Below are 23,332 nucleotides of genomic sequence, written 5' to 3' on the forward strand. Positions count from 1 at the left end.
GCTTTTCTCCCATGCCTCAGTCTAACTTCTGTCCTTGACTGAAGTTATTCAGTGATCAATTATTAAAGCAACCTGTCCGTGCTCAAACACCGGGTCTGTGAGCAAACAGTTTTATGTTGCTCAAAGAGAGAGCCTGGCAGAAAATACTGTATTAATGAGCAAGCTGAACAGATTCACGGAGGTATTTAGTATGTGTAGCCTTGAGGGCATGCATGGCAAATGGACTTTTTAAAATTTAAAGACCCCTTAAGTGATCCAGCTGACTTCTGCCCAGGCACACGAGGTGGGTGATGCCTACTGGCATCTCTCAAAAGAGATTCAAAGGGATAAAAGAGAGGACTGAGGTTTTGCTAAGAAGTACGACTTGTTTGTGTTTAAGTGGGGTAGCTCAGCGCGCTTGCTCTAAGACGGCCAGGGGATGAGCTGTTACTACAGTTCCAGAATCCCTTCCTGGCTGGCTATTTGTCGCACTTACTGTCGCTGAATGTCTCATCCTCCTAAAGTGAAAACAGCGGTTTTATTTATTCACGCTGTTGCCCCTCACTTCCCCTTCCTTCAGGGGCTTGGCTGGGCTCTGCAGGGTGGTTTTTGGGGGATGTTGCGTGACTGCACTCGGGGGGCGATTGGGGCGGGTGTCTACCAGCTGGTGGTCGATGCCAGCTTGGATCTCAGGGGGTGGGGGGCGGGCTGCCGGCCAGAGCACTTCCCTGCGGCCCCTCCAGGTGGCCCGGGCTTCCCCCAGCATGGCGGCTGGGTAGGACTAAGTCCCAAGACACAGAATTGAGAAGCTTCTCTTCTCGGGCCCTCGGCTGGACAGAAGTGGCACCAGGGGTCGTGCTCGGCTCCAGGGTGTGAACACACAGAGGAGGACCCATTTGCACAGGGGCTTGAGTTGGGGAAGGGTTTCAGAGGGAGGTGGCAGACGGGGGGGACGGGGGGACGCCTTCCATCGGCTGAGTGCCCTGAATGCTGGCGCTGGGGTCGGGGAGCATGAGCAAAGCCGGAAATGGAGCTGGCTTCTGTCCCCCATCCTCTCCCTCCCCGCATCTGGGGACGGTGCCTCCCGGCCGGGCCAGCCGTGATGCAACAGAGCTGGTCCACGTGGCTGGCAGCTGGCAGCAGGGGCTGACCTTTGCAGAGAGGTCCCATGGCAGGGGGGGCGGGGGGGCTGCCATGGCTCAGCCGGGGCGGGGGTCAGCTGCAGCCCCAACTCTCCCTCTCGAGGCTGGCTCGCAGGCGCCTTCCTCCCGGCATCTGCACCCCACACGGGGAGTCTGGAGGCCCCCAGATCAACATTGAAAATGGTCGATTAGATCCGGGAGCCAAAGGGAAGGCAACAGACATCGGTGTTGGTGGCAGCGCAAGGACAGAAGGAGGGCGGGCTCCCAGGGCTCCCTTCCTCCCCAGGCTCAGGAGCTCGGGGACTCAGGGGCTCACTGGCTGCCATGGCTCTTGGGGCTCCAGGCAGGGGGAGGGGGAGAGACTGGGGGAGAGGGAAGCAGGGCGGAGAAGTACAGGGGCGGGGTGCTGGGCGGAGTGGAGAGCAGGGCACCAGCGAGGAGGTGAGTGTAGGCGCCTGAGCTGGGGATTCAGACACCTGTGAGCACATCTGCCCGGGGGCTTCATCCAGACTGCAGTTCCCTCTGGGAAACCAATGCACCTGCTGCCCATCTGGGCAGGTTAGGGGGCAGCTCTCCGCAGGAGGCCCATCAGGCAAAGCCTCCGCCCCTCCGAGGCCTGGCCTGAGAGCTCACGGGTAGGATTTAGCCTGGGGCTGGATCCTCGGAGACTAAGCTCGCCCCACGAGGGGCCGAGGGACCGTAGCAGGTGGGAGGGGACCCCATGAGGGGCCGAGGGGCTGAGGGGCCGTAGCAGGTGGGGGGGTGAGGGGCCTCAGCTCCGGGGTGGCAGCTGGGAGGAAGGAGGAGGGAGTGAACAAGACCCCTGGGTCCCGCCCTCCTCTGGGATGGGGTCCACAGCCCCTCTGTCCCTGGGATGTTATTCATCCTGTCCCCCCTACAAGCCTCCCCCCTACCAGAGTATGCCGCTTTGCTCTTGCTGTCCGAAGTAGGCAAACAGCCTTCTTTCCCCACTTTGCAACCTGAGAACGTCGCCTGCACCCGCCGCCTGTCCTTCTCAGGCACGCCTTCTCCCCAACTGCTGCAGGCTCCCCGGGGGCCCCCGTTTCCTTCCAAGAGACCTTCTCCACGTTTGGGTCAGCGTTCATTCCCCACTTTCTTCCCAACGGAAACCCAGATCCAGGTGAGGCAACGCTGTCTCTGGAAAAACACGAAGGATCCCAGAGCCGCTTGCCGCTGAGTCGGGAGGGACGCTCGCACCCCTGCCCAGCCCTGCGGAGAAGAGGCAGAGCCTGCTGGGTGCCACCACCACCGCCACCAGCTCCGAGCGCCGTGGGGTCAGTGGGGGCAGAACACTCAGCTGGCAGGGGCCCCTCCCTGCCTGCGGACAGCCCCGTCCATGAAGCGGGGCACCCATCTTGGGGGGGGGGGTGATGGGGTCCCCGTAGCTGCTTGGTGGCATGTCGGGTGGACCGGCCGAGCCAAGGCACAATCCCCTGGGAACCCGGGCTTCCGGAGGCTTTGCTGGAGGGAAACCCTTGCAGGTGAGCTCCTGCGTCAGGTCTCTGCAGAGTCAAGGGCAGTGCCCGTGTCTTCTCTCCCAGGGACCCGGCACCCTCTGTCCACGTGAGCGCAGACCGGAGAGGTCAGACTCTAGACCCCGGACAGGTTTCGTGTTGGCCAGAGCCCCTGGGGCGGGAGGCAGGCTCCCCAAGGCTGAAGGTGAGAAACCATCATCCTGTGGCTTCGGGGGATTCAGACAGCTGGCGAGGCAAGCGTGGGGCCTTGTGCCCTCCCCGGTGCCCCTGGCTGCCCCTTTCTGCACTTGACGGCATTGGCACTGTGGCCTCACGGGGACGGGCCTCTTCCATCTCAGGACAGCCCCAGCGGGAAGCCGGATGCAGCTTCCCTGGGGCCGGCAGGGCAGGGGAGGGGAGAGAGGGCTCTGGCCAGAAGCCCCCATCCCCCTTCTGGGGCTGACCCACAATGTCCCAAGAAGGCAAGGCACAGAGAGCTACGCGATGAGCCCGGTTGCAGGCTGGCTTCTCAACCTGCTAAGCTGGTGAGGGGCACTGTTACCCTGGGTGGCCGATCGGTGAGTCAGGGGAGGAAGTCACAGCCGGGACAGCTGTCCCTGCGGTCGGGGCTGCCTGCTGCGGCTCAGGGGGGCACGCGGGGGTCCCGCAGGCCCCAGGCAGCGTCCTCCCAGCTCCCTGTCCTCTCTCCTGCTCCCCCCCAGGATGAACAGCCGCTGGACGGGCTCTGGAAAGATCCACAGTGTTTTTGTTGGTTGGCAATCTGGTTTTCATTTCTCTTCTCTAATCTCCACACGAAAGAATTATTTTTGTCGGTTTTGTTTCCAGTTTTATTGAAATATAATTGGCATCTAACGTTGTATGAGACCAAGCTGTACAATATAATGATTTGCTGTTTGTGTATATGGTCACATGATCTCCCCCAAAAGTTGAGTTAACATCTGTCAGCACGCACAGTTATGCAATTTTTTTTCACCGATTTACAAATAGCTAACTAGTCACCAGGCTGATCATTATATCCCCAGGACTTATTTATCTTATAACTGGAAGTTTGTGCTTTGACCCACCCCTCCTCCCTCCTTCCCCCACCCCCAACTCTGGCAACCACCAACCTGTTCCCTGGATCTATGAGCTCATTTTTTGTTGTTTGTTTTGTTTTGTTAGATTCCACATATAAATGAGATCACAGTATTAGTCTTTCTCTGTCTACTTATGTCACTTTGCATAATGCCCTCAGGGTCCATCCATGTTGTCACCAGTGGCAAGATTTCCTTCCTTCCTTCCTTCCTTCCTTCCTTTCTTTTCTCTTCTTTTCTTTCCTTTCTTTCTTTCTTACATTTATTTATTTTTGAGAGAGAGACAGTGTGAGCGAGGGAGGAGCAGAGCAGAGAGAGAGGGAGACACAGAATGCGAAGCAGGCTCCAGGCTCTGAGCTGTCAGCACAGAGCCTGATGTGGGGCTCGAACTCATGAACTGTGAGATTATGACCTGAGTTGAAGTCAGATGCTTGATCTGAACTACCCAGGCCCCAGATTTCTTTCTTTCTTATGGCTGAATGGCTTTATCCATTCGTCCATCCATCCATCCATCTAGCCACCCATCTGTCCATACATCCACCTGTCCATCCATCCGTGGGACTTAGGTTGTTTTATGTCTTGGCTATTGTGAATAGCGCTGTGGTCATGGGATCTCAGATATCTTTTCAAATTAGTGTTTCCTGTGCATAAGTACCCGGAAGTGGGAGGGAGGGCCAGATCAAGTGCTCTTTCTGTTTGTGATGTTTTCGGGACCCCCCACACCCCGCACTGTTCCCCGGGGTGGCCGCACCAGTTTGCAAGCCCACCAACAGTTCAGGTCCCTTTCCTCCACATCCTTGCTTCCATCCTTTCCTGTGTCTGCTTCTTTCTTTGTTTCCATTCGTCACGCTGGGAATAGACAGGCAGCTGGCCTGCAGGCGAGGCCTCGAGTAGACGCCGTCTGCATGCCCCGCCTGAGATGCGATGCGTGAAGAGAAAACAAGGTGAGGACAAGGGTGCCTGCTTCTCTGGTTCCTGCAGTGTTGCTGTCCACAACGAGGCGTCCCGGAGGTCGTGCTTACTGCCTGGTTCTTCCACTCCCGTAGGGTCAAAGGGGGCGGTACAGAAATAACAAGGTAACAGCTGGAGAAAGCCACATGTGGACCTACTGTGATAAGAAAGGAAAAAGAGTGACTGGGGAAATGTTGGGGAAAAATCCCCTGCCTGCTCCAAGTGTCTGGTTTTGAATACAACTTTTCTGGGCTTTCCTCTGCTGCTCTTCTGCAAAATGGATCATCAGAGGTGGCCGGCCATAGCCTTGACAGAGGCATTTTATCAGCCCTCAGCACATTTCAGACACGTGGCAGGTAGAAATGCTTCGCGGTAACTTTTTTTTTATTGCATTCACAGCACAAACGAGTCCCTGAAAGATCTGTTCTGTGACCTCCGCTGGTGGTGAGGGGGACGGGCTGGAAGACGGGATGGCTTGTTCCAGGTTGGGGAGCCAGCGGTGACCGCGGTGACAGTGACGAGGGCTTCGCTACCTTCAGGCGTCTAAATCTACCTGTCGCTTTCAAAACGCTTTCTTGCCCAAGCCTTGAGAACATCTCAGGCTAACGGGGAGCCGGTGAGATTCGTGCACTGGTTAAGGATGGATGGCTTCTCTCATCTAGCTCTCGAAATGCCAAAATTCTGTGGCTGAAGGCTCAGCCTCACCTCTGCCTTCCCGCAGATGCGTGATTGTGTGTATCTGGGCCATGGGCTGACGAGCTCCCCATTTCCCGCCCTGGCTCTTCCGCTTTCTCCTCTGACTGTCACTGAACGCAGAGGGCTCGCAGCTTGGGGTGCCTCGGCCAGAAGATCAGCCCGCGTCTTCTTGCTTTGAGCAAATGGTTTTTATTATGTGCGACAACTGAGGAGCCAGCGAGGAGGTGGCTCCCAAAGCACTGCCTCCCCTTGGGGTTGGTGCCGGAAGCCTGTTCAGTACCCCTGGAAGCATGCATGTGCATTGGGGAATTACACATCTTTTTAAAACTTTGTTTCTTTAACTTCAAGTTAGTTTCAGGGGGAGATCCCAGTGAGTCATCTCTTACATACAGCACCCAGTGCTCATTCCAGCAAGTGCCCTCCTCAACGCCCAGCCCCCATCTAGCCCAGCCCCCTCACCCGCCTCCCCTCCAGGAACCCTCAGATCGTATTCTGTATTTAAGAGCCTCTTATGGTCTGCCTCCCTCTCTGTTTTTATCTTATTTTTCCTTCCCTTCCCCTACATTCACCTGCTGTGTTTCTTAAACTCTACGCATGAATGAAATTATATTTGTCTTTCTCTGCCTGATATATTTCGCTTAGCCTAATACCCTCTATTCCATCCATGTCGTTGCAAATGGCAAGATTTCATTCCTTTGGATCACCGAGTAGTATTCCATTGTGTATATAAACCACATCTTCTTTATCCATTCCTCCATCGATGGACATTTGGGCTCTTTCCATCCTTTGGCTATTGTGGATAGTGCTGCTATAAACATTGGGGTGCATGTGTCCCTTCGAAACAGCGCGCCTGTATCCCTTGGATAAATGCCTAGTAGTGCCATTGCTGGGTCGAAGGGTAGTTCTATTTTTAACTTCCTGAGGAACCTCCATCCTGTTTTCCAGAGCGGCTGCCCCAGTTTGCATTCCCACCAACAGGAGAAAGCATTCCCCTTTCTCCGTATCCTCACATCTTCTATTTGTGTCCTGTTGCTTAGGCACCTGCGTTAAATGTCCGCATGTGGTGCCTGCGTCCTGTGTTCAAACACTGGCAGGAAACTGTGTCCACAGGAGGAGATCTTGGTATTATCATGAGCTAAAGGTAAGTTCAGGACAACTCGGGGGGCTTCTGCACAGGTGCCCAGCTCCAAACCTGCTCAGACTGGCTCACGAAAGGGGCCACCAGGGGAAACACCTAGCTGGGGAGGAGGGGTGTCTCCCGGGCTGGAACTAGTGTTCCTGCAAAACAGAATGCATTCCTTCCCTGCTTTGGGGCCCTCCCTCCCCCCTCCTCCCTCCGTGGGTAGCTTCCTACCTCTGATTTGAGCAACTCCCTGTTGTAACATTACGCCTTATTTACTTTGGAGCCCAGCAGGCTACAGGCCCAAAGGGAGCTGGAGGAGACTGGAGACAAGAGCAGGGCAGAGTCCTGTGACCCCAAGGCTGTGCCTACAGCCCGTGGGATCCCCTTCCACCCTCGTCACCTCCCGTGTACAGTTTTTCACAGGATTCTGCCAATGCTTCCACTGAAATGACTTTTTTTTTTAAATTTTTTTAAACGTTTATTTATTTTTGAGACAGAGAGAGACAGAGCATGAACGGGGGAGAGTCAGAGAGAGAGAGGGAGACACAGAATTGGAAACAGGCTCCAGGCTCCGAGCTGTCAGCACAGAGCCCGACGCGGGGCTCGAACTCACGAACCACGAGATCATGACCTGAGCCGAAGTCGGACGCTTAACCGACCGAGCCACCCAGGCGCCCCGTGACTTTTTTTTTTTTTTTACAACAGCCTCTTTCAGATATAATTCACATACCAGACGTCCACCATTTAACGTGTAAAGCTCACTGGTTTTAGTGTATTCAGGTATGTGCCCCCACAATCAATTCTAGACGATTTCATCACCTCCCAGAGAAACCCTAAAGCTTTTAGCTCTCACCTTCCTCTGGCCGGAGCAACTGCTAATCCCTTTTGTCCCCGTGGATTCCCCTGTTCTGGACATTTCACATAAAGGGAATCACATAATGTTTGTCTAAGCGCTTAGCGTAAACTTTTCAAGGTTCCCCCACGTAGTAGCAGGTATCGGACTTCATTCCTTCTTATGGACAGATGCTGTCTCATCGTGTGGAGAGACCACATTCTGTGTGCGCGAGTTTTGGTGGGGACATAGTTTCTCAGTCCTCCGGGCACACACCCAGCTGTGGAGTTGCAGGGTCATAAAGCAACACCGGGTTTGACGGTCGCAAGAGCTACCAGTCGGTTACCCAAAGTGGCTGCTCCATTTTCCGCCCCCACCAGCAGCGTGCGAGGGTTCCAGTTTCGGGAGGAAGTGACTTTTATCCGCATCCGGGACTCATTCCCAGTGCCCATGTCTGCGTCAAGGTCTTCCAGCCTCATATGCAGATGCTTGCCGGAGCCACCTTGCTGTCCTGGACTCCGCATGGTTCCCCCCCAGGCCATGACACCCGCTGGCCCGCCGTCCTGCCGCCCCACATTCCATCATTGGACCCCACGGGGTAAGACGGTGACCTACCAATCGTAGCCTCCATAATCTAGACCAGCTTGGCCAAGGTCCCTCCAAACCTTCCCTTCCCAGCCTGCCTCTTCCCCTGCATGAACCTTCACTTCGAGCCCCCTCCCCTTCACACCCACAGTGTCATACGTGTTGGGGGATCCCACCCCTGGGACTAGAAATTCCCAGCGTCTAGGAAGCTCCTTTGTTTCTTCTCCCGATCTCAACACCTGCCCCGCCCCAAAGTAATCATTCTCTTTGCCTCTAACGGTGTGAAGTATGCTGTCTTTACACTGTGTCTTCTGCTGTCTTCTGTCCTTGGCCACTAACCTGACTGATGCACATGTCACCCACTTCTCTATCAAAGGCCAGTTCCCTCTCTGTTCCAGGTCACACCGCCCTCGTCCGCGAGACTTCACGAAACTGCCCACCATGATCCTGCTCTCCCTCGAAATTTCTACCCCACCATCGCACCCTTAATTACGTGCCTCTAATACGCACAAAGTCTCACAGTGCTAAAATAGTTTTTGGTCTCCTGCATACGATGGGGAGGGACCCCCTTGCAGGTAGAGACTGCATCTTATAGAAACCTTCTCCTGTCACGGTGGCAAAGAGCTAATGTAGTTAGCCTGCAATGAATATTTATTGAGTTGAACTTCACTGAGATGAACTAAATGTCCTACGTAAGAGCCCCAGGGAGAGGGCACCGGAAGCTAATAAAATGGCTGGTAACTGATTTGGAAGAAATTCTAGGATGGGAATGACTGCATATTGGTGTGGGAAGGGGCTCAGATCTGAGTTTAACCCTCTTGTGTTCCGGGTAGGCTGAGCCCCGGCTTGGCGTCGGGCTTAGCCCAGGTTGCACAGCTGGGAATCGCAGCTCACTCACTGCCTTCTCCCCGGCAGGCACTCTGGAAGCCGTGCTGACCCCCGGCCTGGGAGCCAGGACCCTCTCCACCCGTGTGTCCTGCTCACCTTCGTACCCACGGCCCCTCCAGCAGCGGCAGGGCCAAGTACACGTTTGTGGGCTACTGCGCAAGCTCAAGAAGTTAATCCAGGGGAAGGGCTTCAGCAGTATTGGCACCTGGTGTGCACCTGTTGAATGTGAGCTCGGACCGTGGGGAGCCCCTGGTCCCTTCTCTGCACTCTCTGCTACCCTTCCTCTTCCTGCCAAGAAGCCAAATCCATGTGGTGGTGGGTACAGCGTTGCGGTTGGCTTTCTTCGCCGTCTACCTGATGCTCCGTGCTGCTGAGATCCACGAGGTTTTGGGGCATTCATCGCTCCGCTGTGGAGGGGGACTTTTTGTAGAGGCTCCATGGCCCGTGGGGACAAGATTTCAGTTGCCTTGGTGCCTCTTAGGGCATGGTCACACACTGAGAGCAGAGGCCATGGGGGTTAATGAGGAAGGAAGCTGGTGGGCCACTGCCCAAGGGGGTGGCTTTTATAAAGTCCCCTCGTCCCTGTGACAGCAAGATGTACAAATTGTGTGAAGGAGCACAGGGCCAGGAGTCAGGGCCAGAGACCCCAGTCCAGCTGCCCGCTGGCAAGTCCTTGCCCTGCCCGAGCCCTGCTTTCTCCATTTGCACAATGGCCTGTGTTGGAGGCACATGTTAGAGCCCCTTTGGGAGCCTTTCAAACATACCTCGCCCCGGAGAGCCTTGCCTGATGGGCCTGGACAATGTCTGGAAATAAAGGCTCCCCTGTGCATCCAGAGTCAAGAACCACAGGCCAGACAAGTCCGAGGGCTTTTCTAAATCCACAGCTAGACACTGTTTTATCTGGAAAAATAAACAGGTTCCCCAAAGAGCTGATCTTGTCTGGCGAGGGAGAAACATCAACAAGCTTATTTATTCAACAAATATTTGTCAGCCGTGTCCTGTGTGCAGAGCCCTGGGCTGGGTGCTGGTGGTGGGAAGCCGGAGGTGACAGCTCATGTTTATCCAGGGCTTTCTGAGTGCTGAGGGTTCTGCTAAGCACATCAGGGTATCGGTTCATCTCTCCTCCACAGTGCTGGCAGAGGAGCACTGGTCCCTCCCCATCACCACCTCCCCGAGGGTACATGTCCCTGCCGGAGAGTGGGAATCACACAGAGTTATAGGCCAGTTCTGCGTGGGCATATGGGTGTAACCACCACGTCAGCAGCCTCGGGCTACCTGAGCATCTATCTCCTCTTTCCCTGACAAACATTTATAGTTTAGTATAAAGAAAAATATGATTCCAGAAGAGTTACCCAAATCTGCAGGGTGTGGAGCTTTCATTTTCCTAAGACCTGAACACTCCAATTTCCCTTATCATCCTGCAAGAAGGACAGTGTGATGGAGCTTAAGCAGTCTGGCAGAGAGCCATTGAACCCTCCCTTCTTCCACATTTTTGTTTTATTCAGGCCCTCAAAGAATGGGATGATGCCCATCCACTTTGGGAAGGGCAAATTCTACAGATTCAAGTACCTTTTTCTTCTGGAAAGGCAACAATAGGCACATCTAGAAATAAGACTCAAGCAGGTATCTGGGTATCCCATAATGTAGTCAAGTTGACCACAAAATTAACTATCACACCAACCATCCAATTATCCATCCATCCACCCATTTCTCCATCCATCCATCCACTCATCTCTTCATCCATCCATCCACCCGTCTCTTCATCCATCCATCCATCCATCCACCCACCCACCCATCTCTTCATCCATCCATCCATCCACCCATCCATCCATCCACTCATCTCTTCATCCATCCATCCACCCATCTCTTCATCCATCCATCCACCCGTCTCTTCATCCATCCATCCATCCATCCATCCATCCACCCACCCACCCATCTCTTCATCCATCCATCCATCCATCCATCCATCCATCCACTCATCTCTTCATCCATCCATCCACCCATCTCTTCATCCATCCACCCATCCACCCATCTCTTCATCCATCCATCCATCCATCCACTCATCTCTTCATCCATCCACCCATCCACCCATCTCTTCATCCATCCATCCATCCATCCATCCATCCATCCATCCACCTGTCTCTTCATCCACCCATCCACCCATCTCTCCATCCATCCATCCATCCATCCACCCACCCACCCACCCATCTCTTCATCCATCCATCCACCTGTCTCTTCATCCATCCATCCATCCATCCACCCATCTCTTCATCCATCCACCCACCCACCCATCTCTCCATCCATCCATCCATCCATCCATCCACTCATCTCTTCATCCATCCATCCACCCATCTCTTCATCCATCCACCCATCCACCCATCTCTTCATCCGTCCATCCATCCATCCACTCATCTCTTCATCCATCCACCCATCCACCTATCTCTTCATCCATCCATCCATCCATCCATCCATCCATCCACCTGTCTCTTCATCCACCCATCCACCCATCTCTCCATCCATCCATCCATCCATCCACCCACCCACCCATCTCTTCATCCATCCATCCACCTGTCTCTTCATCCATCCATCCACCCATCTCTTCATCCATCCACCCACCCACCCATCTCTCCATCCATCCATCCATCCACTCATCTCTTCATCCATCCATCCACCCATCTCTTCATCCATCCACCCATCCACCTATCTCTTCATCCACCCATCCATCCATCCACTCATCTCTTCATCCATCCACCCATCCACCCATCTCTTCATCCATCCATCCATCCATCCATCCATCCATCCACCTGTCTCTTCATCCACCCATCCACCCATCTCTCCATCCATCCATCCATCCATCCACCCACCCACCCATCTCTTCATCCATCCATCCACCCGTCTCTTCATCCATCCACCCACCCACCCATCTCTCCATCCATCCATCCATCCATCCATCCACCCACCCACCCATCTCTTCATCCATCCATCCACCCGTCTCTTCATCCATCCATCCATCCATCCACCCACCCACCCATCTCTTCATCCATCCATCCATCTATCCACTCATCTCTTCATCCATCCATCCACCCATCTCTTCATCCATCCACCCACCCACCCATCTCTTCATCCACCCATCCATCCATCCATCCATCCATCCATCCATCCACCCATCTCTTCATCCATCCACCCATCCACCTATCTCTTCATCCACCCATCCATCCATCCACTCATCTCTTCATCCATCCACCCATCCACCCATCTCTTCATCCATCCATCCATCCATCCATCCATCCATCCATCCACCTGTCTCTTCATCCACCCATCCACCCATCTCTCCATCCATCCATCCATCCATCCACCCACCCACCCATCTCTTCATCCATCCATCCACCCGTCTCTTCATCCATCCACCCACCCACCCATCTCTCCATCCATCCATCCATCCATCCACCCACCCACCCACCCATCTCTTCATCCATCCATCCACCCGTCTCTTCATCCATCCATCCATCCACCCATCTCTTCATCCATCCACCCACCCACCCATCTCTCCATCCATCCATCCATCCATCCATCCATCCACTCATCTCTTCATCCACCCATCCACCCACCTCTTCATCCATCCACCCACCCACCCATCTCTTCATCCACCCATCCACCCATCCATCCCATCCCATCCAACAACTTTGTACTGGACACCTGATATGTGCCAGACATTATGCCAGGTACTTGGTAATAAACAGTGGACATGACAGACCAAGTCACAACCTTCATGACACTTAGAGAAAATGGTAGAAATGAACAGAGGTGAAGGATTATTATTCTTAGTCCTTCCTGTTCAAGTGGTGTGTAGAATGAAGCCCAGAAAAAGTGTGTGACCTTCAAGAAGTAGGAGATGATAAAGCTGGAGAGAATGTACATGTCTTGACTCCATGCCTGGTGCCCTCAGAAGTCAGTGTGAACTCACTCTGCAGGTCTTAACTCAACCAAATTTCTTCTGAAGCCATGAAACAAAGAAATCGCTGATGCTCCGTATTAGTCAGAGTCCTCCAGAGAAATAGATCCAATAGGGTGTGGATAGATAGATAGATAGGTAGATGGATTTATCATAAGTAATTGACTCACATGATTACAGAGGCAGGCAAGCCCCAACATCCGCAGGGTGAGTCATCAAGCTGGAGACTCAGGAAGAACTAGTGTTTCAGTTTGAGTGAAAGCCAGAGAAAGCTGATGTCCCAGTCCTAAGGCCCTCAAGCAGGAAAAATTCTCTCTTACTCAGGGGACGGTCGACCCTTGTGTTCTAGTCAGGCCTTCCACTGATTGAATGAGGCCCACCCACAATAGGCATGGTGATCTGCTTTACTCAGTGTACTGTCTCAAATGTCAGTCCCATACACATGCCCTCATAGACACAGCCAGAGTAATGTCTGACCAGATGTTTGAGCACCCATCGCCCAGCCAAGTTGACAGGTAAAATTAGCTATCATCTGCTCTGAGGAGCTGCATACCTGTCCCACAAGAGCAAGTCATAGGCCTAAGAGACATTGTCGAAGATGGGAAAGTATTGGGAGCAGCGCTCGAGAGAAGAAGGTAAGTGGGTGCACGAAAAGCTGAACACATCCTGCTTCCCTTTCTGGCGGATGCTGCTGCGAGAGTCTGGGGTGGGGAGGAACCTGGTTTTCTTTTACATACGGAAGGGAGAAAAGTTTCACCTCTCCCTCAAGTGCCCACGGGCTATTTTGTGTTGTTCATAAGCGAATTTCTGTGAGGACCTCTGTATTTCTCTCCAGAGGAAGATAAATGATACACATTACATAGGGGAGAAAACAGCTCACATTTGCAGATTTCTTTTATTTATAAAATGTTTATTTATTTTGAGAGAGAGAGAGAGAGAGAGAATGCATGTGAGAGCAGGGGAGGGGCAGAGAGAGAGAGGGAGAGAGAGAATTCCAAGCAGGCTCTGTGATGTCAGCACAAAGCCCGACGAGAGGCTCGATCCCACAAACGGTGACCTCATGACCTGAGCCGAAATCGAGAGCCAGATGCTTAACCGACTGAGCCAGCCAGGCGCCCCCACATTCACAGACTTCTAACAAGTATCTGTTCTTCCAAGAGATTTGACCTGTTAGCATTGTTTTTTTTTTAAAGAACAAGTGAAAACTTTGCCCCCTGGTGACCCCAGTGGTGATTGCATCATCATTAAGCCAGCCCGAAATAAGAAGGTTGAAGATCAGTGAGCAGAGCAGAATGCCCGTGCCGTAGGACTGCCTCTCGATGGTGCCACCAGAGGCTCCGTGACACCTGGGGCGTTCGGTTCTCATTTGCACCCCCAGACTGAGAGACGAAGCCGGACAGAGGCCCTGGGCAGCACGAGGACCGCGGGTCGGGTCTGCAGGCTTGGGCACAGAGCCTGCTTGAGCTTCTCTCTCTCCCTGCCCCTCCCCTGCTCACTCTCTCAAAATAAATGAACCTTAAAAAGTAATAAAAATAATGTGTTTTATTTAGTCAGATGTATCTAAAATATAATTTCAACACATAATCAATATCAAATTATTAAAGAAATGTATCACGTTCCTCTTGGCTGTCCATGCTCAGTCTTGACATGTGGTGGGTCTTATGGACCCTAACCAGGTCTCAGTTTGGCAAGGCCGCATGTGGCCGTGCAGCCACCATATTGGCCGGTGCAGCTTAGACCAAGGTTAAGTGGGCCAGTGGTGGATGAGGTGGACGCAGGAGGTTGCCCAGGTCCTCAGAGCCCGAGGTGATCCCTCCCTGGGAGAGGCCCCCTGTCGTCCCTCCTCAGCCCTCCTGGTCTGGTGGCCCTTACCGCGCTGGGCACGGAAGCGTGGCTGAAAGGTCAACTTATACTTATTTTGCTACAATCAAATCGAAGTTGAAATAAAAGGGAGAAAAATCGGAAGTGAAAAGGCAAAGCAGACGAAACCACCCGAACGGCACTTCCAAAGCAGGGTAGGAATGCTTTGTCTGGGTCCCTCGGGAGGTGGGGGAAGGCGTTGAGGACACACGGAATGGACTTCCCCTGGGCAGGGCTGGGACCAGGGCACCGGGGCAAGGACGTGGGGGCGCCCACCCCGCTGGCCAGCGTGAGGGTCAGAGCGTCCGGCTCAGGACAGGCCGTGGAGCGCGGGGCACTCAGGGAGCGGGCCTTGTCAGTGCACTCATAGTGTCCACAGGGTGCTGTGACCCGACGCAATGCCGGAGGGCCATTCTTTGCTGTGCTTTATTTCCCTTGGCACCAAACGTTCCCAGGGCTCACCCTGACCTCGTTGCCTCGGCCTCAGCCTGTGTGCCGACTGAGTGCTTTGCCCCCAAATTCCTACATTGAAGTCCTGACGCCAGTGGGCCTGTAATTGGATGTGGGGCCTGGTAGGAGGTAATAAGGCTAAAGTGGGCTCTGAGGCCGGGGCCCTAATCCCGGGCCCCTAATCCCGTGTCCTCGTAAGAAGAGGAAGAGTCGGCAGGGACGTGTGCAGGGGAAAGGCCAGGTGAGGACACAGGGAGAAGACGGTCACTTGCGGGCCAAAGAAAGAGGCTGGACCTTGATCCCGGTCGTCCGGCCTCCAGACAGTGAGAAAATGAAAGTGTCTGCTCTTTAAGCCGCCTGGTCTGTGGTGGTCTGTTGCGGCGGCCAGCGAAGAAGCCCCCGAAGACAGCCGTCCCAAGACAGCGTCTTCTGGCTGGAAGCTCGCTCCCAGCCCTGGGCCGGTCTGGGGTGAAGCACGCGCCGTGTCTAAGGCCTCAGGCTCCCTCCTGGGTTCCAGACAGTCACATGACGCTCTCGGCTGTGTTTCTGGGTCCCACTGGGACCATGCAGGTGTCTGTGCACCCCCCCCCCCACTGGGACCATGCAGGTGTCTGTGCACCCCCCCCCCCCACTGGGACCATGCAGGTGTCTGTGCACCCCCCCCCCCCACTGGGACCATGCAGGTGTCTGTGCACCCCCCCCCCCACACTGGGACCATGCAGGTGTCTGTGCACCCCCCCCCCACTGGGACCATGCAGGTGTCTGTGCACCCCCCCCCCCCCACACTGGGACCATGCAGGTGTCTGTGCACCCCCCCCCCCCACGCCCCATCTCCTGCGTCAGCTGTGTCCTGGGACTTAGCTCCTGCTCCAAACGCCCACCGGGGTCTGCTCACGTGCCACCTGGGCCTCCTGCCTGAGCACCGGGCCCATGGCGAGCCCCACCGTCTCTCGGGAGGAGGTGTCATCGTACTCGGCCGTCACCTCTGTCCTCCCGCGTCCCTACGCCCTGCTGTGCTGGTGAGCCCCGGCCCCACCGACAGCCTGCTTCCCTGCCCGTTGGTGACAGAGCCCTCGCATCCTGCAATCCCGGGATCCCTCCCTGCGGTGGCCCCGGGGTTCCCGGCCTCCTCTGCTGGTGGCCCCGCCGCCATTCCCCAGCGTCCTCCTGTGGCCCTGTCCCCAGCCCCGTCCTGCAGGAGCCTGCCGTCTGTCCTCCTTGTCTACCCCGTGTGCCCCCACGTGCCTCTCACCGTGTCCAGTGGACAGATTTCCCTGCTTCACCTCTAGTGCGGTGAGTCCCCGGGCGTCCCGGCTGCGTGCGACGAGGCTCATCAAGGGCTTGTGTCCAGACGAACGGACACCTCTGCGGACGGGAACCACCGGGTGTTCTGGCTCCGGGCGTCCTGACTTCTCTGGACTTGGGGTCCAGCCTTCTTCGTTTCTTCTGAGATTTTCCTCATTGTCTTATGAGCGCAAACATGCACTGAAAAACACGCAAACACGTATTACAAACACGGCTTTTTAGGTGCGTTGGAGCGGGACAGTTTTCAGGGTCTGACCTCTCCCGGACGGTGCAATCAGAGAAGCATGGGGTCTGCAATTACAATCAACTCGCTTCGCGTGGTCGTGGCCACGCAGACGTGGTGACAGCCCCTCCTGGACACATGTGGACCCATCCGCACGACAGCTGTCTGCGTCGGCCCACGGCAGCTAGGCTATCTTCCCGCTGGATGCGGTCTTTTTTCTCAGGGAGTCACAGAGGAGGCCTGTCAGCCGGGTCCTTGTCCTCCTAACGCAGGAGCCCCACTGGCGTCTGCTGGGCCCTGCCGTCCGAGCTTGCTGTGCCCTGAGAATCTGTGCCCTGCCTTCCCTCTGCCCTTTGTGCAGCCAGCTCTCCATCCAAACACCTGCAAACCCCTCGCATTCCACACGTAGTTTACGGCAGCCACGAGCCGACGCGTTGGGGGCGGCCACACTCAGGGCACGAGTCCCCAGCCCCCCCCCCCCACTTCCGGAGGAAGAAACACGGTGAATGGCTAGGGAGCACTCGGGGACCCCGGAGGACGCTTCGGGCTGACATCCAACCAGTAATCGACCCTCGCGGGGGGAAGTCCGGCACTTAGACTCCACGGGTGACAGTAGTGTGCACTCTGCTGTCCCTAACCCTGCCCGCGGGACATCGTGAGAGACTCAGGAAGTATGCCGCGGGACGAGACATGCCATGCCGGCTCAGACTACCTCTAGACACATCGCCAGAGAGAGGCACGGAGGGCACGTTGTGCTGACGGGTGGCTGAATGACCGCGTGGGCCTTTGGTAAATCATTAGAAACGGTCACAGGCCAGCCTGGGGTCCAGAACCGTGCTCTGGGATTCCAGGGTGCCAGTTCCCCATGGAAAGTGAGTCGGTGTTTACTTACTCACTTCTGATGTTCCCAGATATCCTCTCCCACGGCTCCTGATTCTGGAAATTTCCCAGCATGACTCTGAGCAGACACATAGGTTCTTTAGGAGAGCTTTACTCCATCACCGTCCTTGTGAAATGGGTCCCGTTGAGAGGTCTGCAGGACAGAGGGACACAGGTGTAGACGTCCACAGGTGTGGACATGGGTGTAGACGCCCAGGTGTGGGGGGCTGCACTGGGCAGGGGAGGCCCGTGGTGGGGTGCCTGAGCTCAGGGACTGTAGGGCCACCGTGCTGTCCCTGAGCAGGAAGGGACCCAGCCTCAGGCTCCTGACTCCGCTGCTCTGCTCTTAGACGTGCCAGAGGAGTTGGGGTCCCGTCTCCTGCCAACTTCCAGGGCCGGGTCTCAGGATCCTCTACGTGGGGAGCACCGAGGTGACCAGAAAGCAGGGCTTGTGCTGACTCTGGCTCGCTCTGCTGGGCGCTGTGCTCCTAGCTTCCTCAGGGGTCACCTGCCGCCCTGAGTCACCCCAACCACCTGCTGGGGGCTCTTGTGTTGCCTCCCAGCCCCCGTCCCTGCACAGGGGGCGGGATTGCGGCCGGGCTCCAGGCCTGGAGGTGGGGAGAAGGGGCCGCCAGCCTGGGGGCTCCCTCAGACCGAGCACTGGGGCCTTTCCCAGGGAGGGGAGCCCCCTCCTTCCTGCGGTGCTAGGGAGCCAGGGCTCCGCTGTCAGCCCGGCAGAGGCCTGAGCAGGGGATGGGGGCAGAGCCAGGCCTCCTGTCCCACCGGGGCCCGTGCTGAGCCACTGTCAGGAGACCAACATGGTCACAGCGCCTCCTGAGAGCATCTGGTTTCTGCACATCATCCAGGATGCCCTGGGGGGGGGGGGGGGCAGGTGAAGCAAACTGCCAGATAAAACACGGGCCACTCAGGTAAATTCAAACTTCACATTAAAAAAAGTTTTGGGGGCACCTGGCTGGTCATTAGAGCATGGGACTCTTGATCTCCGAGTCGTGAGTTCAAGCCCCACATTGGGCACTAAGCCTATTTAAACACAATTTTAGTAAGTTCTTGGTATCAGTATTTCCTATGCAATATTGGGACATACTTACACTAAAAAATTATCCATTGCTATCTGAAATTAAACTTTAACTGGGCTTCCAGTGTTTTTATTTGCTGGATCTGCAACACTCCGGGGCTGGGAAACGTGTCCCTGTAGGAAGGGATGTGGTTCAATAATCCAGGGATCCTTTTCTCTTCCGACCTTCTGTAGGGCCAGCCCTCTCTGCGGCCCCATCAGAACCTGTGGGGATTCCCTTCCTCAGCCTCCGTTCATTCTCAGAACAGACACTGATTGAACACCTGCTGTGTGTTGGCAGGTGGGAGCCCCCACAGTCCCTGCCAGGGTGGACACGGTAGCCCCCAGGTCAGGTCCGATGATGGGGGGCGGGCAGGTGCCGGATAGGCTGGGGCAGGAGAGCCTGGGCGTGGGGACGACAAGGGAAAGAAGGGCAGGACCAGCCGAACACCTGGAAGGTGTTAGGGACGGAAGGAACAGCCTGTGTTAGGGACAGAAGGAAGCCCTCACTAGGGACAGAAGGAAGCCTGTGCTAGGGACAGAAGGAAGTCCACATTAGGGACAGAAGGAAACCCACATTGGGGACAGAAGGAAGTCCATGTTGGGGACAGAAGGAAGCCCACGTTAGGGACAGAAAGAAACCTACATTGGGGACAGAAGGAAACCCACATTGGGGACAGAAGGAAGTCCACATTAGGGACAGAAGGAAACCCACACTGGGGACGGAAGGAAGTCCATGTTGGGGACAGAAGGAAGCCCACGTTAGGGACAGAAGGAATCCTACATTGGGGACAGAAGGAAACCCACATTGGGGACAGAAGGAAGTCCACATTAGGGACAGAAGGAAGTCCATGTTGGGGATAGAAGGAAGCCCATGTTAGGGACAGAAGGAAACCCACATTGGGGACAGAAGGAAGTCCATGTTGGGGACAGAAGGAAGCCCATGTTAGGGACAGAAGGAAACCTACATTGGGGACAGAAGGAAACCCACATTGGGGACAGAAGGAAGTCCACATTAGGGACAGAAGGAAACCCACATTGGGGACAGAAGGAAGTCCATGTTGGGGACAGAAGGAAGCCCACGTTAGGGAGAGAAGGAAACCTACATTGGGGACAGAAGGAAACCCACATTGGGGACAGAAGGAAGTCCACATTAGGGACAGAAGGAAACCCACATTGGGGACAGAAGGAAGTCCATGTTGGGGACAGAAGGAAGCCCACGTTAGGGAGAGAAGGAAACCTACATTGGGGACAGAAGGAAACCCACATTGGGGACAGAAGGAAGTCCATGTTGGGGACAGAAGGAAGCTCACGTTAGGGACAGAAGGAATCCTACATTGGGGACAGAAGGAAACCCACATTGGGGACAGAAGGAAGTCCACATTAAGGACAGAAGGAAACCCACATTGGGGACAGAAGGAAGTCCATGTTGGGGACAGAAGGAAGCCCATGTTAGGGACAGAAGGAAACCTACATTGGGGACAGAAGGAAACCCACATTGGGGACAGAAGGAAGTCCACATTAGGGACAGAAGGAAACCCACACTGAAGACAGAAGGAAGTCCATGTTGGGGACAGAAGGAAGCCCACATTAGGGACAGAAGGAAACCCACATTGGGGACAGAAGGAAGTCCACATTAGGGACAGAAGGAAACCCACATTGGGGACAGAAGGAAGTCCACAGTAGGGACAGAAGGAAACCCACATTGGAGACAGAAGGAAGTCCATGTTGGGGACAGAAGGAAGCCCACGCAGGTAAAGAGGCAGAGAAGAGGTGAAGCTTAGGGAGGTCTTCCTCCACGCTGGGCCCTGCTCTGGGCGCTTGGGGCGCACTGTGGGCACACCCCCATTCTAGAACCCCAGTGCATGTGGTGAGGAGCACAGCAGCTGAGAGGGGGCCAGGGTGAGGCTGGGGTGGAGGTGGGTTGTGGCTACAGACAAGGGCTGAGAAGGGCCTCGCTGGGCAGATGAGGTTTGATCCAAGGCTTTGCAGGGCGTGTCCTGGGGGCGTGGGCACCTCACAAGGAGGTCACGCCGTCCATGGTGACCCCTGTATCCAACCTGCTCTCCCACGCTTGGGCCTGCGCACTAACAGCTCAGGTGTCCCTCGACCCAGGTCCCGGAACTGTCCTTGGGCTCTCCTACCCCTTGCCCTGAATCTCTCCTGGGATCAGTCTCCCCTGCACGTCCCTGTTTCCTGGGAGCCCGGCTGGAGGACAAGATTATCCCAACACGCCTGGCCTGGGGACCACTCCATGCCTGGGCCGGGCTTGCAAACGTCTGGGCCCTTCCTTGAGCTGTCAACACTGCCCGGGACACCTGCGGGCACCTGCTGCTTACCCCCTCGCTCTGGTGGACCCGGGGGGGGGGCGGGGCGCGGCGTGTGGTTTTCTGCTGAAACAATACCACAACCAGCGGATACAAACAACACCCCCTTGTTCTGGGAATCAGCAGTCCTGAAGTCTGGCCGTGGCAGGACTGTTACTTCTAGAGGCTCTAGGGGGAGCCCACTTCTTGCCTTTCCCGGGATCTGGAGGTCACCTGCCCTGCTCCGCCCGTGGCCCTTTCCTGTGTCACTCCTGCTTATGCCCCTGTCATCACATCTCCTCTGTGACACTCCCGCCCCCTCTCATAAAACCACACTTTGATTACACTGGATCCACCCGGATAATCCGGGGTAATCTCTCTATCTGAAGTCCTTCACTGGATCACACCTGAAAAGTTGCTTTCGCCATGAAAATTCTCAGGGTAACAGATTTGAGGGGTTAGGACGGCCCCGTAGTATGGGTGTGCCCCCACCGCCCGCCCCGTCCCAGCGCTGACCACAGGCTGTAAGCCGTGTCCTTACACGCTTCCTCATCGCTTAGGATGCGTCTCTTGGGCCAGCGGACGCATGGCTGGCCTGGGCCTTCGGGTGGTTAACCCCACACCTGTGTGAGGCAGGGGCTCTCCTGGATGAGTCTCGGGGGGCCGGGGGTCTCCCATCCTTGGCCCCCTTTATTTGCATGGTTCAGCCACAGCGCCTTAAATACACGGAAGGTCTTCCTTACCCTCCTTGCTCACCCAGATGCCCTCGTGGCGTCCTGACCACATAGTTTCCTATGTCTCCTCTCTCACCATTTTTTTTTTTTTTTTGCCTTTACTGAAAATTTACAGGAAATCTATGGCTTTTCCCCCTACTGAAATGGGGGAAAAAAAATAAAAAGAACCCACACGAATAGAACATTAGGAAACTCAGGTGGGCAGTGGGGGCCCGTCCCGCAGGAACCTACGGCTTCCAGGCCCACACAGCCTCACTCTCCGCCGGGGCCCGTGTTCTGACGGCCCCTCTGGGCCAGTGCCAGGCACCCCAGCAAGGGCGGGAAGCTTTGCCCGGTGCACCTCCTGCTTCTGTCCAGCACTTAGAGTCACGGGGAAGGAAAGGAAGCTTTCGAGAGAAAGAAAATACAGTTCTCCACATGAGAGAGCAAGGAATTACAGGGTGGACTCTGGACGGCTATTTCCGCACGGGTCCTGCTTCCGTGGCTGCTTTGTGTCCAGTCTGTGGTCGGGAAATGCCAGCCTTCTGTGTCAGGCTTGCAGTCGAGAGGCGGTGGCCTCCCGTGGGCCGGTGGCCCCAGCAGACACCACTGGGTCACAAGGCCTTTGTGCCAAGTGCACCCCTGCCCCGGCCCCCCCCCCCCCCCCGAGGGGCATGGCCCCTGAGACCATGGCCCCTGAGACTCTGAGACCAGGGCATGGCCCCTGAGACCACTGGCTCCAGGGGAACCTGTCAGAACGAGCTCTAACTTGGGAGGCGCTGTTGTTCCCTCCTTATCTCAGTGAGAGAACGTGATCCGACCACAGTCTCAGTGTTTCATTTAAGCCCGGCTGGATCAGCTTTGGGAAGACAAGTAATTAACATCGCCTAGAACCACCCACACGTTCACACATGCCGTTCAGAAACTGCCAGCCACAGGGGAGGGGGTTTCTCTCTCTTCCCCTGGTCTCTATTCCTGACCTCCCTCTAATTATAAAATGTTCTGTCTCTCTCATTAACCCTTCGCCAGGCCTCACAGCCCCGACCGTGCACAAGGCAGGCAGGGGACGCCGGATGACGGCCATCAGGATAATGAACATGAGGCTATTCAGTGTTGGGGCACATCCGTGTGGGTTCATCCTGGGACAAGTGAGAGTTTTCTGCTGGCGGAGAGAAGGTGACCAGGAGAATGCGAGGGAAAGGAGGGGACCTTCTCTCTGGGCTTCGAGCAGTGCCGCCTTTGGGGGTCCCAATGCGTTGAGGCCCGAGCGGTGGGTGGGCTTGCAGGGAGCTCAAGGGGCTTTCGGGCAAAGTTGCTTCTCGGAGCGCAGCAGCGTTTCCCAGCAGGTGTTGGTGATGAATTTATAGAGTCGGCCGTTTTTCTTCCTGGAGGAGATTTACCTTTTTATAGCAAAATGAATCTCCCGTTTCTCCTTCTCCCGATGCTGTAATGTCCCCACGTTGTCGTCTGTTCACAGCCAGGTGGGTGGTAAGCAGCGGAGGCGACCGGCTGGGACTGCGGGGAGGCATCCGCAGGACCGCACGGCGGAACGGGTGCCATAGGCTGGTGACTCAGTGAACACCTCCCTACGGGTCCGCATGACTCAGAGCACTTTGATTTGGTGGAGGAAAAGCCAGTTAAAGGAAAGGCGCACTGAGGCAGCTGGTGATTCACTCCCCCGAAGGAGTCAGTGTGGGGCTTTCTAGTGAGATGAGCTGACCTCGAATCGCCTTCGGCGGATGCTTAGACCAAGCGGAACCACATTGGGCTTTCCTCCTCCCTTCTCCCCAGAGTCTCCATTGCA

At 55.6% G+C, this 23,332-nt stretch overlaps 1 protein-coding gene across 1 annotated transcript; it reads left to right on the forward strand.

Moving 5' to 3' along the window:
- The first annotated feature begins 1,147 nt into the window (after positions 1-1,147).
- On the forward strand, positions 1,148-9,688 carry LOC122198688. Its single transcript, XM_042903405.1, has 6 exons — positions 1,148-1,333; positions 2,158-2,262; positions 2,684-2,801; positions 6,375-6,478; positions 7,676-7,890; positions 8,793-9,688. Exons 1-6 carry the CDS (start codon positions 1,148-1,150, stop codon positions 8,986-8,988), a joined length of 924 nt encoding a protein of 307 aa, XP_042759339.1. The 3' UTR covers positions 8,989-9,688.
- Positions 9,689-23,332: the final 13,644 nt, after the last annotated feature.

The sequence above is a fragment of the Panthera leo genome, chromosome A1 (assembly GCF_018350215.1).
Source record: "Panthera leo isolate Ple1 chromosome A1, P.leo_Ple1_pat1.1, whole genome shotgun sequence".
Taxonomy (NCBI): Eukaryota; Metazoa; Chordata; class Mammalia; order Carnivora; family Felidae; genus Panthera; species Panthera leo.

Coding starts and splice junctions, on each gene's coding strand:
- LOC122198688 (XM_042903405.1), top strand. CDS start 1,148: ATGGCAGGGGGGGCGGGGGGGCTGCCATGGCTCAGCCGGGGCGGGGGT. Junction 1,334..2,157: donor ATCCGGGAGCCAAAGGGAAG/GCAACAGACATC, acceptor CCTTCTCCCCAA/CTGCTGCAGGCTCCCCGGGG. Junction 7,891..8,792: donor CCATCATTGGACCCCACGGG/GTAAGACGGTGA, acceptor TCTCCCCGGCAG/GCACTCTGGAAGCCGTGCTG.